An 18619-nucleotide genomic window follows, 5' to 3' on the forward strand; every position below is an offset into this window, starting at 1 on the left:
TACATACATACATACATACATACATAAATACATACATACATCTATCTACTGCATTATGGTTTATTTTGCAAGTATAACTATGCTTGTCTGTACTATAATTTAGCTTTGGACCGGCATGATGCTCTCTTTTACATCTTACAAATTCCTCTTCATAAAACATTCATCTCAAATCGTCTTGATATGCTTTTTTCTTTTACGCCTTTCTCAAAATGACGCATTCCAAGCCGCTGCATTGACCTCATCATCCACAAGTTTACCAGTCAACATTTGGAGCCCACCAGGTCTACGGGGATCTCCCATCGCTGAGCGGCTCAGAATCAACTTACATATTCATGCCTTATAAGTACAAGGAGAATCATAGATCAGTTTTCGTGCCTTTGAGCTATACTGTATCTACCCACCAAAGTCAACGCGCTCTGACGTCTGGGATGACAGTTTGTATTGGACGGAGGGACGGGAGGAGAGGAGAAGAGGGGGGCAGGAACACACTGTAATTTTATCATATGTCCCATATGAATATGCAAGCAGATGGGAGATGAATGATGAAACTGCTGAATGAAGCCCCAGTTTTAATATTGCACATTCACCACTATATGCTGTATCTTTCCATTCAGTTTTACCTTCACAGCAAATCATCTGTTTCCCCTGCTATCTATAGTGCCACTGAATAATAATAACATCATTATTAGCCTTAATGAAGATGAATGAAATTAACTTATTAAGAATGATTCAGGCTTTTCTAGTGGAGGGTTGGTCATCTCTCTCTCTCACCTGGAGAAGCCTGGCAGCGCGGAGAGGATTCTGTTTTTTGATCTCTCCATTACCTTCAACACCATCCAGCCGCTGCTCTTGAGGGACAAGCTGGAGACGGCTGGTGTGGAGTATGACCTGGCAGAGTGGATCCTGGACTACCTGACAGACCAACCCCAGTTTGTGAGAGCCCGGGACAGTGTGTCTGACACTCGGACCTGCAGTGTGGGGGCGCCCCAGGGCACCGTCCTCACACCATTTCTCTTCACCCTCTTCACTGCAGACCTCAGACATGACAGCTGTGTCCTGCAGTTCTCTGACGACTCTGCCATCATCAGACTCATCACGGACGACGACGATGTGGAGTACAGAGGACTAGCGACTTTGTGGACTGGTCAGCAGAACAACCTCCTCATCAACGCGGGGAAGACCAAGGAGATGGTGGTGGACTTCCGCAGACGCCACCCCACTGCCCCCTCACCAGTGAACATCCAGGGATGGGACATTGAGAGAGTGACTCATACAAGTACCTGGGTGTTCATCTGAACCACAAACTGAACTGGACTCACAACACAGACACAGTGAACAGGAAAAGCCAGAGTCGGCTCTACCTCCTGAGGAGACTCAGGTCTTTTGGAGTGACAGGGCCACTCCTGAAGACCTTCTACGACTCTGTGGTGGCATCAGCTCCTGTACGGTGTGGCCTGCTGTAGCAGCAGCATCACAGAGAGGGAGAGGAAGAGGCTGGACAAAGTCATCAAGAAGTCCAGCTCCGTCCTGGGCTTTGCACTGGACTCGGTGCAGGAGGTGGGGGACAGAAGGTTCCTGGCTAAACTCTATGCTGGACCATGAGTGTCGCCCCCTGCAGGACACTCTGTCCACTCTGGAGAGCAGCTTCAGTGAGAGACTGATCCACCCTCGCTGCGTGAAGGAGACGTTTCACAAGTCTTTCCTTCTGCTGCTGTCAGACTCTACAACAAACACTGTTAGCCCTGAACGGGTGTCAGTCAGCTTCATAATCATGCGCAATACTGTGGCATAATGTCAATCATCCCTGGTGCAATGTTCTCTGCCCATATAACAGCTGCAAATAAGAGTTATCTTATCTTACAGTATGGCAGTCAACAAGACAAATCTGGTAACGCCTCCAGATCAAGTTACAGGTCTTACCTTTTTGAGTTTGCTGTTCTTAAAGGTATTTTTTTGAGCAAAAACATATATCTTATTGAATAAATGTAAGGTAAATAATGCCATACTGTAGAACATTCCTGGCAAAAGCAATAAAATCTCCAATGTGGTGAACTCACCATCAGAAAAGTTACCCACTGCACCTTTAATTTGTATTTTATCTTATGACTAACCTATGTAATCCCTAATTTATGTTACAACCTTTTTAATTTAACCCTTGAGCTTCATAGTCATTGACATTTTGTGAAATGTTTAACTTTTTATTTAGAATTTGGAGTTATTATGGAAACAGTTTTATTTTTTTTTATCTGAAACCCATGTATAGGTTTGGGACTGACGCAGCTCTGTAGAGTTGTATGTTTATCATAATTTATTTTTTATTCCAAGCATAAATGTATGTTACAGTTTGTCATTCTTCCTTTATCTGCTCTTGGGGCTGGCACGCTCAGCACTCATTTGCGACTCCTAGTGGCTGTAAAACCACACTACAATCCAAGTGTCATTGGCATTCTTAGCATAATTTTGGGTTACACATTTCCCTTTGTATTTACGGATTGTCCGCCTCCATCTTCTCTACAGTCATTTCGGTGCAAATAATATCCACTGTGCCCAATTGCTAGCCGTATCTTCTCATCTGTATTCTGCACTGAAAATGCAGTCGAGATACAAGGGAAAAAGAGAAGAAGAAAAAAATCTCTAGCCTCCCTTTCGCTATAGCACTATGCTCAGCCTCACAGCCGCCTACCTTGCCTTCACCACCCTCCCAACTACCACTCTGACTCATACTGAAATCCCTGCTCCCCCTGCACCCCTCCTCCCCACACTCATTTGTGTTTTCTCTGCCTTTGATTGCCAACGAACGGGGCAAGACTGGAATGAACAAATCAAAACGTTGGGAGGGATGGAAAGAAGGAAAAAGAACGGCGGAGGGAGGACGAGTTGGTGCTTCCTTAATGAGGATGCTGTCAAAGCTATAGGAAGGAGGAGGCGGAGGAGAGAGAGAGAGAGAGTGGGCGTTTATTAGAGAAACCCCTCTCGCTCGCCCACACACACATTGCTGATGGTGGTGCGGTGTCCTCCTGCCAACTAAAACTAAATGTGTGAGAATGCAAAGCTACGCTGCGCACCAACACCACACACGCCCACGCCAAGACAGCCAACATGAACCCGGATCAACTCCAAACTTTTTTGAACGTGCACTAAAACTATGCCAAACAGGAAAGAATACTATTAAGAATGTATTAATTTAATCAATTTAAGCACAATTTAAAGGAGCACTATGGTGGAAGGCCGACCGCTGTCCTGTCTCCGTGGAGAGACACGCTCAATTAGTATTTATGCTTGAAAATGTGAAAGCTTGCCTTCTTACTGTGAATGGGGACACCTCTCCATAGATCTGACCAGGTGGCATTCTGTGAAACATTCCGAGCAAAGCAATAACATCTCCATAGAGACAAACAGGTGCGGGAAGGAACAGAAAATATACCCGCACGTAGTTTGCCTTCATAATATCTTTGAGTAAAGCGTTCTATATTTGATCTTTTTACTGTGATTTATTTTTTTTGCATGGAAGTAGTAGAAAAAGTTGTGTAATGACTACAAGTGTTGTGTAGAAAGGGAACAACAGTGTAAGGACAATAAAAGTGATTACTGTTTGATAGTGGAGAAGTTCAGAAGTGGTGTTGCTAGTAAAGAAATATTTGTTCATGGGTTTTTGTCTTTTTTTGGAAACTGTTCTAACCCTTAATATTAAGTGGATTGATAGTATAGGCAAAGGTAAAAGTGGTGTTGCTGATTGTGATGTTTAGTAACCTTTTTTGCAAGTCACTAATATCAAGTACTTATATATCAAGTCAAGTTTAAAGTTTGTAACTAAATTCTCACTTGAGCCACTGGTAGCAGCAGCAATTATTTTATTTGTGCTGCTTTTGTACTCAAGTAACAATTGCGTTGACAACTCCAGGTTGTTGAATATCTGTACTCTTCCACCTTATTTTCCCAAATCATACACAAACTGAATTACCTACAACATTTCACTCCAGATTTCTGGACGTGGCTCTTGTCGCTGAAGGGATGCCGACATCTGCTGCCCTTCGCCACAAAGTCATATGTCATTATTTTCTATTTTTTTTTCCCATGCACTCAGCCATAATGAGTCACAACAACTTTACCACATTATCCAAAGTCATATGCTGAATGGAGCGTGTGCGGTGCCAGCTGAAGGCCTGGGATGACTCAGGGTATCTGCTGGCGTGTGTCTCTGTTTGTGTGACTAAAATCTGGGGTATAAATGTAGTGCGGATTGACAGGAACCACATGTGCAGGGCCTGGCGGCTTTCACAACATGATGAAGCACAATGGAGAGACGTCCAAACATGTCTAGGCAGTGAGATGATGAATAGTACAACTCAGAAGAAGGCGTGTGCATGCAGACTTTAATAAAATTGTATTCAATGCTCCAAATACTATTTATACACTATTAAAGCTTGATATTTACCAGATATTTTGTATACTAGTTATAGCAGCATCAAAATGGTGTTTCAAGGAACCATTCAAACACCATTGTACGCAGACACCTGTGCGAGGCAGGTAAGTGTCTTGCCCAAGGACACAACAATATTCACCTGAAGGAGATGCGATTGAACCACTAAACTGTGGGCCAGTAGATTTGACCTTTCTGGTTGACTGCAATGGAACAGTAAACAGTAGATTAGGTAAAGGCAACATTTTACAGCCTGTTGACATAAGTTAATGTGAATTTAGTTAGAATTCTCAAAGATCTACATCAGAGGGTTAGCAGAGTTTAAACACTACAAGTATCACTGAGGAAACGTTATCAATATCCAGAAGGGTGGCTGTACAATCTCAATAACTGAAAATGCGTACAGCTCTTGTGGCCTTGGGGGAGACTTCATTCAAATCCAAATCGAATGAATGCACCAAATCATAAAGCTTCTGCTTTCCAACTAAGGCACTTTACTGTAAGATCAATGCAATAGTATTCCCCCTGTTTATTCTCACCCTTTCACCTGCAGTTGCAGCTGTTTAAGAGTATAGCAACTGAAAATCCACACTTCACCGAGCACATGGCGAAGAAATCTGCATTTTATTGACTACACCAGTACTGTTCGTGTAACTGATCATAACTCAACTACATGCCGTCAAGATCACTGTTGCTTCCAATGTTCTTGGTCCCTGTAGATGTTGGTTAAAATTCAGTTCTCACTCTGGCTCCACTGCACTGACACATCGCTGCATGTTCCCTAACACATATTGTCTCACATCCTCCCCTGGCTTTCCTCTGTGAATTATACATTAAAACCAGCCAAAATCATAGATGTACTCTAAGCTTAACAGCAATGTGTCTAAAACAATTCTCTGGCCACTAGATTCTACATGTGTATGCCATATTAAGTCTTTTTTTTTTAACCTGGGCATTCCTGTCCTGTTCCGCCCTGTAGCAAGTTGTCCCAGCCATGTCTCTGTTGCTCGGGGCTGACAGTGTCTCCCATCAGTCCTCCTCCTCCTCCTCCTCCTAGTCACATCTAAAAGTCATCGCCTCCTACCTCTAAAGGGCCACTGGGGGGAAGACAAAGTGAAAATGAGATCCAAGTGGGAGGGGTTGGAGATATAGTGGTGTGATTGGGCCAGAGAAAACCCCCCAACGTCACAAATTCACCTGCTTCCCCCGCGTTTCTGCTCATCTGTATTCAGGGTGTCTCCTTCTGCATCAGCCCCTGTCCTTCGCTCTCTCGCTCTCTTTCTTCACCTGCATCACGGTGCAGCACTGACAGTCAGAAAAGTCTCGGTCTCTCTCTCTCACACACATACACCGGGGAGACACACGCCCACCACTTCCGGCGGCCCCCACCTCCTCTTCCACTGCAGACACAAACCCCCTTTACAACTCTCACTCTACTGTAGCAGCTGGTTTAAGCCTTAACTTCAAGCTGTATTATTTTACCTTCAGATATACTCATTACGCTCATCCATATGTCGTTTATGTAACAGCTCCAATTATGTAGTGTAGGGGCCTCAAGCTGTTTTAATTAGCATTACAGTTTGACATTTAAAATTAAAACTTCTGCATAAGACCTCCAATGGAGTTGCGGGTTACCTTACTGTATGCTATGTATGGTAATTTGCATGATGGTGATATGTATTACCATTCACCAGTAAAATACAATGAAATGGGATTGGTATAAAAAAAATGATTTATGTGTTGGGAAGGACAACATACGGGAGACACTGTCCCTTTAATTTTTAGTTGCTGGGGAAATCAAGATGTTTACTCTAGCATTATGTACACAGAATAATCTGCTATGAACCCACACATTAACTTTCATGAGCAAAAGTTTGGACAGCTCGCTGTTTCAACTGATGTTCTAATCCATTGCCTTTACTGACATATGAAAAGTAAATGATTCGTTTTGATTTTGCATTGCTAAACCTAACTGATAGGGGATAGGGAAATAAAGGAAGTACCAGTCAGACCACTTGTCAGACCAAGTTTTTTTTTATTTGAAGAGATTCTGCAGTGAGCAAAGTTAACCCCCCAAAAGTATGATGGGAAATTGTGACACCCAGTGGTGAGATCACCAAACTGCTCAAACACTGTATACACATCCTTATGTAATGTGGACATTTAAGCGCTTTCCCCCTGGTTTAAATGTGGGTCAATGCCAATCCTATGTAACAATTGCGTAACAACACATTTCATTACACAAAATAAATTCATACTCAATGAAACAAAGATGGAGTATAGTGATTTGGTGCTATATGATTGCAATCATGGTTGTGATCCGTATTATTAATATGAAAACACACAAACACACGTATCGGTTTTTGGTGTATGCTAATATACAGCTAAATAACAAGCATTGGTCTAAAATATACGACAACAAATTGAGCACTGCTGCGTTTCAAATGTTCTTGGTCCAATACGGCCACCGTAGTTGTTTTGTTTGTTTTATTGAAATAAAAAAATGGCGGACGAGCTTGACAGAGTGCGAATCTCTGCAGCGGAACTCCGAGCCGAAGCGACAAATCCAGCCAAAATCAGCAGCAATCAGAGAGGTGGGAAGAAAAAACAACTATATGTGATGAAATTGTCTGTTTAAATGTACAGGTATCTGAAAATCTAAACTTTTGAGGGAGCATAAAGTAGCTAAAAGAGTCTCTCAAGTTTGAGTCGTGCTAATGTTGTTAGCATCTTAGCTTTCTGTCTGTTCACGCTCATGCTTCCTCGAAACCACAACACTGCTTTTTCCTCTTCTGATCTAATTTTTGTATTCTGTCTCCCTGCTGTAACCTTTGTATTTACAAATAAATCTGTTTTTACTATTACTAACGTAACTTCAAAGACGTCTTTCGTTTTTCAGACAAAATTCAAAAGTATTATCCCTCTTTGCCGTTAATTGTTAACCCATCGGGTCTCGAGTTGATAAGATGTATGTATTAACGCGATAAAGATAACAATTGATTCAGACGTGTCTGTTAAAATCGTCGTAATCGCAATAACGCTTCTTTCTGAAACGCGAACTTTATTGTTTTCAGTGCCTTCTATTCAACGCTTATTTAGTTTTATATTTACTTTCATTTTCCCAAAACAATTCACTCCAAACATGTGATTTTCGTGTTTCTCTGCTGTGATGTACATTATATTATTATTTTAAAATGTGTCATAAAATGACTCCATGTATGGGCATAACTTGGATTTGACTATTTACTTGAACGGAGTTGGACGTTGGCCCTTATTGACTCACCATTATAGTATAGACTTTTATTACATGCATAAGAAACCACTAACATTTAACGTAACATATATAACTTACGAAATAAGCTGGTAAAAAATGTATTAAAATTATTTGTTATTGCAATGACTGTGATGTAACTATTGTATTTAAATTGCTGGCCCAGTGCTTGAAGTGTTAACCTACAAACCCAGATATTGTTGGTGCGTAGTTAGTATACTGCATACTGCCGTCGTTTCCTTGGGCAAGAGAAATGTAGAGATCATTTATATCGGCTTGCAAAAGTAGTCGTACCCTTGGAACTTTTCCACATTTTGTCACATCATGACTTGTATAAAAGCTTGTATAAATAGTATTGGCATTTTTTGTGAAAGAGCAACACAAAGCAGCACATAATGAAGTGAAATTCTATCTTTGCATTAATTTTAGAAAAAATAAAAACAGAAGCATGCAAAAGTATTCAGCCTGAGTGCAACCAATTGTTGTCAGAAGTTGCTTGGTGATTGCTGAAAGATTGAATGTTGACCTAATTAAATAGTGTACACTTGTGGGTAATCCCAGTATAAATGCAGTTTTTCTCTGAGAGCCACAGAAGTTTGCTAAGGGGAGGTTTGGGAGCAAAGACAGGCTTGACAGGTTAGGGATAAAGTTGTGGAGACATTTTTAAACAGGGTTTTAGGTTGTAAAAGTTTCCCAAGTTTTGAACATCTTGCAGAGCACTGTTCAATCCATCATCCGGAAATGGAAAGAGTATGGCACAACTAAAAGACATGGCCGTCCACCGAAACTTGGATCTGATCAAAAAGAGCTCTGATTCAAAATGCAGCAAAGAGGCCCATGGTAACTGGAGCTGCAGAGATCCACAGCTCAGGTGGACATGGAATCTGTCCACAGGACAACTACCGGTCTTAGTTATGCACTACACAAATCTGGCTTTTATGGAAGAGAGGCTAGAAGAAGCCATTGTTGAAAAACGGCCCTAAGAAGTCCTTTTTGTTTACAGTTTGCCAGAGGCCATCTGACTAGAAGAGGCTCTGGTCTGATGAGACCAACATTTAACTATTTGGCCTAAAAGCTGAACACTATGTGGTGGAAAACTAACACCGCACATGACTCTGGACACACTATCGCCACTGTCAAACGGCGCAGAATCATGCTATGGGGCGGCTTTTCTTCAGCAGGGACGGGGAAACTGCTCAGAACTGATGAGAAGATGTACAGGGAAGAAAACTTGTTGGCGTCTGCAAAAGGCTTGAGACTGGGGTGGAGGTTCACCTTCAGCAGGACAATGACCATACACATAAAGCCATAGCTACAATGGAATGTTTTTAAACAAACATATTCATGTGTTAAAATGGCCCTGTCAAAGTCCAGACCTACGTTTCCCTCTAGTGAACAAAGCTTAGATACCTCAAACGATTTGCAGCTGACACAGGGCGACCTAATACTAGCAACCTAATGCTTTTGCAGTCTGTACTTTTCAGTTTTTATTTTTAATCTTAAACTTATATCATTTTCCTTCCACTTCACAATTGTGTGCCGCTTTGTTGTTCTTTCACAAAAAAATGCCACACATTATGCAATATGTACTCTTTGTTGAATCTTCTCCCCCTCCTGTTTTGTAAATCATAAATAATTTGATTCCTCCCATATCATCACGGTCATTACAACTGCGTGCTGAGATCCGGAAGTGAGAGCCTAGCTTGAAATGCGGTGAAATCCTGGATCAAATTTTCTTAAACTGTGTATAATTCCCTCTGCAGCCAGTAGAACTCGGGTAGTCCCGAGGCAAATGGCAGAGATTCAAATCTAATTTTTATTTTTGTTTATTTATTTATTTTCCTTTTATAAAAATATATGCAACACTAAAGGTACACACGAGCATGTTTAAAGACTAATAATACAAATAATTAATGCAAAATAGTGGTTTTGACATGACAAAATGTGGGAAAGTTCTCGGGGTACGAATACTTTTGCAAGCTACTGTGCATGAATCTTCTGATTTTTGGATTGACAATTCTAATCCTGTATTCTCCTAGTATTAGTAGTGAATTGAAGGTGGTTTTGATGAATGTTGGTGTTTTGTGAATTTGTGTTTCATCCAATGAAAATCTCCTTCTTTCTGGTATTTTAGGACAGCCTGATAATATAACCGAGGAACAGCAGAAGGTGCACAAGCGACATAAAAAGTGGGAAGGCAAGAAGCCAGATCTGCAGCGATACCGGGCAACAGTAGGGAGGCGCCATCGAGACAGTGAGGAAGGTGAACCTATTGTCCCAAGTCAAAATGAAGACCATGTCCCACTAGAATCACAACAACAGCTCAAAATAAAAGAAATGATGGTGGACAGACATGAGAGCACAGATGGAGGAGCTGTTTTGAACAAAGGAATAGAAGACGGAGTAAGAAGTGATTGTAATAACACCCAGAAGTCTAAAAAAACACCACCACTCGCTAAAACAGAAGAGAATCAAGAAAAGGACTGTGATGAGCATGATGGGGAACAACAAGAACTTGCCGGAGCTGCAAAGACGCCAAAAAAGTCTCGAAAACCGGACAGAGAATTTTATCAACCTGGCAGCAGAAGAAAGGATGCTAGAGAGCAAGACAAATCTGTAAATATAAAAACAGAAATGCTGTCACAGTCGAGTACATCTGAAAAGGAAGGGAGTAAAAATAGTTCAGAACCAAAGAAAGCTGTGAAAGAGACAAATGTTGGAAATAAAACGTTGCCATCTGAGGTGTCAATAGAAAAACTTGTCAACAAAGTGGGAAAACTTAGTGTAAAGAAACAAAACAAATCAGGAGAGAGAGTGGAAGAGACGGCAGAGGCCAGCTCTAAAAAATCAAAGCAGTATGAAAAAACTGAGATAGTTAAAAGTGTTGAGAAATCTGAAGAGGACAATAGGAAGAAATCAAACCGTAGGATCCTTCCTACGGTTTGGAGGAAAGGAGAACTGGACAAAGAGAAAACAAGTAGACCAGGAGAGGAGAAGCAAGGCAAATCCAACGAAGGCCGTAAAAGTAACAGTATCACTAATGCCAAGTCACAAGACGCTGTGAAAAATTTTAAAAGTGAGAAAGTTGGAAAACGAGCAGTGGAAAGAACGGATCAAAATAGGACCACCCCAAACTCAAAACGTTACTCTAAATCTTACATAAGGCGCCCACGAAATCGAACAAACAGCAGCAGCTCAGCCAGCAGTGTTACTAGTCTGGACTGTCCCGGGGCTGTGGCAGCAACAAGGAGGCGACCCAAGCATAAAGATAATTATAAAGAGACAATAGTTTTAAACAGAGGAGGCCGGAGGAGCCATTTGCGGAGCTGGACCACAAACGGTGAATCTGACTCTGAATCACTAGATGGGAGTGAGACTAGTGACACAGCAGAGGACAGAAGGAGGAAACATTTTGAAAGAGGTACGGAAAGACAAAGGGAGGATGGAAATAGACTGTGCAGAAATAGAGAAGGAAGTAGAGGTCTCCTTAAGGTGTCACTTGAAAAACAAACTACGGCAGCGTCACACAATGGAGAGACGCAATATCGCAGACAAGTCACGGCTCCACGTGCCAGAGGTGGGGGGATTCTAGTGCTCCCATCCCGCACTGACATATCACAGCCGGCTGAGGTGGGGCAGAGACTTTTCGGGGGGATTCGCGGAGGAGGGCCGCCTCGAAGCAGAGGGGGGAGGGGAGGTGGGGTAAGGAGGCTGTGGGACCCTAATAACCCAGATCAAAAGCCAGCTCTTGCAAACATGCAGCACCACTCGACTCCTCAGCAACATGCATATTTTCAGGCCGGAACGGGCTACGGTCAGCTCCACTTCCTGGACACAGATGACGAAGTGGCAGGTCCAGTCCAACAGGAGGAGCACTTTAGATCCCAGCAGGCAGCAGCCATGGCTTATTATAAATTTCAAAACTCAGATAATCCTTACTGCTATCCTGCGTCCTCCAATAACCCCACAGCCACCAGCAACCAGCGTTACGCCTATCCTTACATGGGACCATACCAAATGGCGAATGGCATGTACGCTAGTGCTGATGCGGGGCACTTTGTGGGGCCGTACAGAGGAGGTTACGGGCAAGCTGGTACAGGGTTAAATGTGTCTTATGAAGAGGCAGAACAACAGTCCAGAGGGGAGCTAGGGCGGCTGCTGCGGGCCGCGGACTCTCATGAGGCCCAACTCAGTAACCTGCTGTCCCGGGACAGGCTCAGCGCGGAGGGACTGGATCGCATGGGCCAGCTCAGGTGAAAATATTGATCTTGTTATTTACTTTTAATGGCGGTTGGCCAACTGAAAAGGTGCATTTATCGCCCACATAGACTAGTTGTACGTCTTAAACATTTTATGGAGTATGGAGAGAGAAAGAGAAGAAGAAAAAAAAGACAGAAAACTGAGTCACAGTGTATTCTGTTTTTTTGCCGTCAGCTACATTAAGCAAAATACACTAAATGATATAACACAATATGATATCAATTATAATATAAATATATAATTCATTCTCCCCCTATAATTTTTGTCACTGCTTTTAGGTTAAGGTCATTTCAAGGCATATTGAAATGTTATATTTTCCTTTTTGTTCTGCAGGGCAGACCTCTTGTCCCTTTATGAACAGGTGATTCTCTCAGATATCGAGTTATCTGATTCTCAAAATGTGGACCAGGCTCTCTGGAAAAATGTCTTTTATCAAGTCATTGAACGTTTCCGCCAACTGCTCAAAGACCCTAACCACGAGAGCGACCCCAGCACCAGAAACACGCTGCTCACTCTACTGGACGAGGTGAGCGGGTTTATATCAAATAATCCAATAATTTAAAACAATCATCTCCGTCCCCCTAACGTTTATTTTTTTTTTTTTTTAGGGAGCACTGTTTTTTGATGCACTTCTTCAGAAACTGCAGACTGTGTATCAGTTTAAGCTTGAGGACTACATGGACGGTGTGGCCATAAGAGCTAGACCACTGCGTAAAGTGGTAAAGTTTATATGCTGATATTTAAGTTGCATATGCCTTTTCTAGCTTCTCTGGCATATTTTCAAATGTTAAACCGGCACTGAGATATGTAGTTTCTTGTCTGTTTTTCAGGTAAAGTATGCTCTGATCAGTGCTCAGCGCTGTATGATCTGTCAAGGCGACATCGCACGTTACAGAGAACAGGCCAGTGACTCTACAAACTACGGCAAAGCTCGCAGGTCCGCTCACACAGTCACTTTCTGATGAATATCAGTCACATAATGGACCCATGCACCACTGACTAACTGCTAACACAGATTTTGTTGTCAGTTGGACACATTTATTTGAGGTTTAAAAGTTGTTCTACTATTTTTCCAGCTGGTATCTCAAGGCTCAGCAGATTGCTCCTAAAAATGGCCGGCCGTATAACCAGCTAGCTCTGCTGGCAGTCTACACAGTAAGGGACTATTTCTTCAAATGGGTAGTTATGTTTTGTCATAACCTTTTTAATGTGCCATCATAGAAAAGGAAGTTAGATGCTGTGTATTACTACATGCGGAGCTTGGCAGCCTCTAACCCCATTCTTACTGCAAAAGAGAGCCTTATGAGTTTATTTGAAGAGGCTAAACGCAAGGTTTGATACAAAATTCTCTGTATCAACAATGAATTGTCAAGTCCAATGAGAGGTGGCCATTCCTGTCATTATTTCTTGTTCAGGCAGAGCAGATGGAGAGGAAGAGGAAGCAAGAGTTTGATGATGGCTCCAGGGGTCCCGCAGTGAGTGGGCGTGGCAAAGAGGACCGAGCCCGAGTGGAACTCTGGATTCGGCCCACGGGACAGACCCCCGGCTCGTCCCACCGCTGGGGCAGTGAGTCCAGCAGAGACTCTGAGCAGGACGGAGATCTGGGCACAGTCAGCACCAGTGATGTAAGAAAAATATTTACAGGGTTAGCAAGACTTTTACGGACGTCTGTGTGGTATATTTTAGTCTCCAGTGCTCGCAAATGTTGTTTGTCCCCTGTTTTCTGATGACATATATTCTTTTTTAGAGCTGAACAGAACAGCCTGATGTTTAGTCATGCCTTGTCCTTCCTCTTTCTCTGCAGCTGAATAAAAGGTTCATTTTGAGTTTTCTGCATGCACACGGGAAGCTCTTCACTAAAGTGGGGTGAGTGAGGTTGTTTTTTTGAGCTGCTCTGACTCACTGAATCGGGTTCTGGGGTTTGTTTGAAGAGTTTATGGTCATGACAGAAATATGTATTGTATGTATTTTGGATTGTTTCTCTACAGGATGGAGTCATTCTCGGGAGTGGCCAGTCGTGTTCTGCAGGACTTTAGGACACTGCTGCAGCACAACCCCTCTGTGCTGGGCAGCACTCTCCTGCTGCAGATCATCACCATCAACCTGTTCACCATCCACAACGCACACAGCAGAGGTACACCAGGGGCACACCTGCTGCTACAGTCCTTACTCAGAGCTGTGAAGTCACTTCTGTGTTGACAAATCCAGACAAATGCAAACTATACATATTTATACATATACATTGTATTTTTTATATATAAAAATATATGTATTTATGCATTTAATATTATTATTAATATATATATTTTTAATCTAAATCTTAATTTAAATACCAGAAACGTGTGGTTCTGCAGCAGATTAGAAAGGATTAGAAGAGAAGATGATTTATGTAATATTTTGTGGCCCGTTGGCTTTATTAGACAGGAGAGGACAGTGTGAAACGGGGATGAGAGAGGGGAGGACATACAAATAAGTGAGGTCCTGATCTAAAGATTTGGGTTAGAGTGCGTCACATGACACTGCTCACAGCTGATTGGTCCGATCTTACCCTGGTCAAGAACAGGAGCTGTTATTGTTTCTGTGGTGATTTACACTGAATTAAAACAAACTTCTTTTCAGTGACAGAAAACTAAGTTTACTCAAACTAAACCAGCCTCTAGCAAAAGGCCTCCGGTGTCTACAGCTTTGAACAAAATGAGCCATAACTGTATTCTCTTACTTTTGTGGTTTAATTGGACTTTTTGAATATGCTAGCACCAATGGTATACTGTTATATGTTTATCTTTCTAACAACATGTCAGAGGTGTATACATAACATGTGAAAACAGTAATTGCCATATATCTGTCTCAGGAGAGGAAGGAGAGTCCCGGTCTGTTCTACAGGAACAGAGCACAGCCCTGGGTCTGGCTATGTTTGCACTTTTGGTGCAGCGCTGCACTGAGCTTCTCAGAGGGACAAAAACTGGTAAGAGCTGCATAATTGTTGACCATGTTTTGTCTTTTTAAATGAATTTTATTGAACTGTCTCTTTCGCTTCAGAACCAGAGTCCACTGCAGATGAAAATCAGGAGCCAATGGTGAAGGTCTCTGCATTTCCCACAGACCTGCGAGAACTCCTGCCCTGCATCAAAGTCTGGTCTGACTGGATGTTAGGACAGCCGGATCAGTGGAATCCCCCGCCCAGCAGCATAGAGTCAGAGTACGGTATAACAAGTTACAATTTGTGCTTTTTCTTGAAAGGATTTTAAAGGTATTTTCTCTTTGATGCAGATCCAGCCCCGATGTTTGGCAGGTCCTGGCTGACCTGTGTAATGTGTTGGCACATGTGGACCATGAGGAGGTGCTCCTGTACAAAGTGGACTCAGACGAGATGGAGAGCGACGAGGATCTGACCCTGCTGCAGCTCAAAGAGGACAGACTGCTCGCTGGGTTTGTGCCACTGCTGGCCGCTCCGCAGGAACCGTGCTACATGGACAAACAGATAGATATGGTAAATCTCTGTAGCAATATTACAAATCAACTGACGCAATCAAATTCTGTTTGCTAACTTGTGTTGCTTTTTCCTTGCACATTTCAGACTATTGCAGCTGACTGTAAAAGAGTGACAGTGCTGAAGTACTTTTTGGAAGCCTTGTGTGGACAGGAAGAGCCACTGCTGGCATTTAAAGGGGGAAAATATGTCTCTGTGGCATGTCCTACTCCATGCACAAATTTAATAAATCAGCAAGTTTCTCAAACAGAGAAAGAGGTGACGTAACCCTTACGCATTCACGATACACCACTCATCTTCATCTGTAATTCTTGTTTGTCATGTGTTCAACAGCCAGATGATGTGATTGTGGAAGCAGAGTCCTCTGTTTCTGCGTCAGAGGGAGATGAGATTGAGGAGGCTGATGACGGCGAGAACGGCATTAAGCAGCTGAGGGCACGCCGCCATGCTCTGGTGAACAAACTGGCCCAAGAACAGAAGAGAAGGGATAAAATCCAGGTACAAGTACAACGAGAGTTACATATGTCACTATGGTTCTATGAATCCCAGATGATCGCCAGAAGGTGGTGCTGAAAGCCCCTGAAAGATGACCAAAATAAAATGAGTTCTAATATGTCTGTAAACTTGTTGTCCAGGCTGTACTGCAGACAGGAGGACAACTGGAGTTGGAGGTGCAGCCTTTCTTTTTGGTTCCTGACACCAATACATTCATTGATCATTTGGATGGACTGAAGAAATTGCTCCAGAGTGGCACTTACATCATCGTTGTGCCACTAATTGGTGAGACCAAATTATAAGAATAATGATTCTCTTGAATCTTTCTGTGCCTTCTCCTACTTATGGAGGAGTTGGCTCTGAGCAGAAACTGCTTATCCGTGCTTATAGTTTGTGTTCTTTTCCAGTCATAACTGAGCTGGATGGTTTGGCCAAAGGGCAGGACAACGTGGTAGGAGTGGGGTCCAGTGGCCGTTCAAACTGTAATACAAATATGGCTCACATAAAAGCGGTGCAGGAGAAGGCCAAAGCTGCTGTGTTTTTCCTGGAGAAAGGTTTTGAGTCCCGTGAGCCCTGCCTCCGAGCTCTGACCAGCCGTGGAAATCAGCTCGAGTCAATTGCGTTTCGCAGTGAGGACACATCTGGACAACAGGTACATGAATGTTTGAGCAAATCATTTTTGAAAAACAAATTAATTGTAGATACTTCACCACTTAAACTATCTTTCAGGGCAACAACGATGATGTCATTCTGTCCTGCTGTCTTCATTACTGCAATGACAAGGCTAAGGATTTTATGTCTGATAAGAAAAGTATGTTGTTTAGTTTTCCATTGTTTGCTCTAAATACACAATATTTAATGTTCTGCTTTCCACAGATGGGACAGTACGGATAAGGAGAGAGGTTGTCCTTCTCACAGATGATCGTAACCTTCGAGTCAAAGCTTTGACACGTAACGTCCCAGTGAGAGACATTCCAGCATTTCTGAGCTGGGCTAAAGTGGGCTGAACTGGGTCAACAAGTGACTTTGAGGAGCCCAACTACTAAAGTCTGCTTGCTTCTCAGTCGGACGAGAAGACCCTTAAGCAGAGAGAGAAGAGCAATCAGAGTTGAGGGAAGAGTTTAGAAGGCAAGCGAATCACTTGTGGAGTAAAAGTAGTGAAAGCAGGGTGGCTTTTGTGTGTGTTTGTGTGTTACAATCGAAGACCTTCCCAAGAAAAGGCTGGATAAGTCTTGGAAATGCTTGAGTCAAAGAAAGGGATGAGAGCCGTGATGTGGATATGTCCAGTGAGGCACAAGCATCTGCTTAGCTTGTATGTAAGGAGGAGCAGCAGTATTCAAGGAGACTGTTATGGAGAGGGACAGTATGGTAATAACCAAACACCAGAACCACACGTCCCAAATCTCAAAGCTCAGAATCCGATCAGTGAACAGAATAGACACAAGTGAGTACTCAAACTAGCAAATTGAGGTACAGAACTCTGTTGTCTTGTCTTGAACAGGAAGTTTTAGACAAAAGGTCTAGTTACACTGAGAAAATTATAGCAGGGGAAAAACAATGTTCTTATACCTTGTTAATTTTGATTTTGGAAGTAAAAATGTACTTCTTTAATCCCCTCCATTTTAACTACCACAGGTGTCGGCTAGCAGTATGAAGATTTCAGTTGCACTTTTATGTCAAACAGGATCTTATGATTTCCCTCTTAACAATACAAACCACTCTAATCTTTACAGAGCATTTTTTCCTCAACTCACATTTAGTTTGTGAAATGGGGTCCCACTAAAACTTTAGGCTTTTTTGTGAATTAATTCACAAAACGTGTGATTAACGTGATCTTAATGTTGCTTTTTCAGTCCGTTCAAAATGTTTGGAGGCAAGTTCTGCTTTGATTTGTTTTACTACCAAAATGTGGCACCGTTAAGTAAAATAAAAGAAGACAATTCAAATCTCAATCCTATGTGACTAGATGTGTTGTCCTCCATTTGGGAGTCTTCTTTTTAAGTTTGGTTCTATTTATTTTGTTGTGCCTGCTGTGACAGTGGCACTGTAGTGTTTTAACTGCTATTGTTTGTGGATAGTACAGCTGTACACTGAGCTTTTATTGTGCTTCATTAAACATTTAACATTTTGGGGCAGTACAGTGTTTGGGTCTTTCATTTACCCTTAAAATATTAGTCATCACACTACTTTATTAGTTTATATACATGACATTACCATTAGTTGCGTCAATATAAAACAAAAGGGACATCTACAAATCACTGCATTGCATTAAAGAACCGGTTTAGTTTGTAGAGTGCCCTCATGTGGTGGTTTACATTATTACACACTATCTTTGGCTTGTGTATGTGCGATTTTGGGTGGTTTTGAGGATATGTTGGCCCAAGATGATCAAAGTATTTTCCAGCACTTTTGACAAACATGTTTATTGTGTCGTATTTTGGCTAAGAACAAAGATTTCGTATAAGTCAGTCTGATTTGTAGACGACTGGGGAGCATTTAAATGTATATTTGAAAATGTTTTGGACCTCTACAGAGTATATATCTTCAGATGATGAAATCCTAAAAAGCAAACTGCCCACAATTCTTCATCTTAGTGGGCCAGAAAAGATGCACATGAATAATATTGTGTAAACATAAATAGATTCTGTCCATGTGTAAGAGGACATCAAGTTCCCTTGTACAT

At 42.2% G+C, this 18619-nt stretch overlaps 1 protein-coding gene across 2 annotated transcripts; it reads left to right on the forward strand.

Annotated features, from left to right (window-relative positions):
• The first annotated feature begins 6886 nt into the window (after positions 1-6886).
• Positions 6887-18069, forward strand: smg6 (SMG6 nonsense mediated mRNA decay factor). 2 transcript variants are annotated; one of them, XR_011926932.1, is made up of 20 exons: positions 6887-7014; positions 9826-11944; positions 12285-12477; positions 12560-12670; positions 12782-12888; positions 13028-13106; positions 13173-13283; positions 13367-13576; positions 13756-13817; positions 13940-14085; positions 14803-14916; positions 14991-15150; positions 15222-15441; positions 15529-15699; positions 15775-15939; positions 16077-16221; positions 16344-16588; positions 16666-16747; positions 16813-17421; positions 17455-18069. XR_011926932.1 is itself a non-coding variant. In XM_072445812.1 (19 exons), exons 1-19 carry the CDS (start codon positions 6924-6926, stop codon positions 16941-16943), a joined length of 4662 nt encoding a protein of 1553 aa, XP_072301913.1. In that variant the 5' UTR covers positions 6887-6923; the 3' UTR covers positions 16944-18069. The 2 variants fall into 2 exon arrangements, 1 of the variants encoding a protein (XP_072301913.1); XM_072445812.1 differs by having other exon boundaries at positions 16813-18069.
• Positions 18070-18619: the final 550 nt, after the last annotated feature.

This window comes from Eucyclogobius newberryi, unplaced genomic scaffold (assembly GCF_026437365.1).
Source record: "Eucyclogobius newberryi isolate DKJ021-1_F unplaced genomic scaffold, fEucNew1.0.hap1 SCAF_15, whole genome shotgun sequence".
NCBI lineage: Eukaryota > Metazoa > Chordata > Actinopteri > Gobiiformes > Gobiidae > Eucyclogobius > Eucyclogobius newberryi.

What these genes read in the sequence shown, in the direction of transcription:
- smg6 (XM_072445812.1), top strand. Translation starts at nt 6,924, where the DNA reads ATGGCGGACGAGCTTGACAGAGTGCGAATCTCTGCAGCGGAACTCCGA. An exon ending in AATCAGCAGCAATCAGAGAG is followed by an intron (nt 7,015 to 9,825) that starts GTGGGAAGAAAA and finishes CTGGTATTTTAG; the next exon opens with GACAGCCTGATAATATAACC. An exon ending in AGGACACATCTGGACAACAG is followed by an intron (nt 16,589 to 16,665) that starts GTACATGAATGT and finishes ACTATCTTTCAG; the next exon opens with GGCAACAACGATGATGTCAT.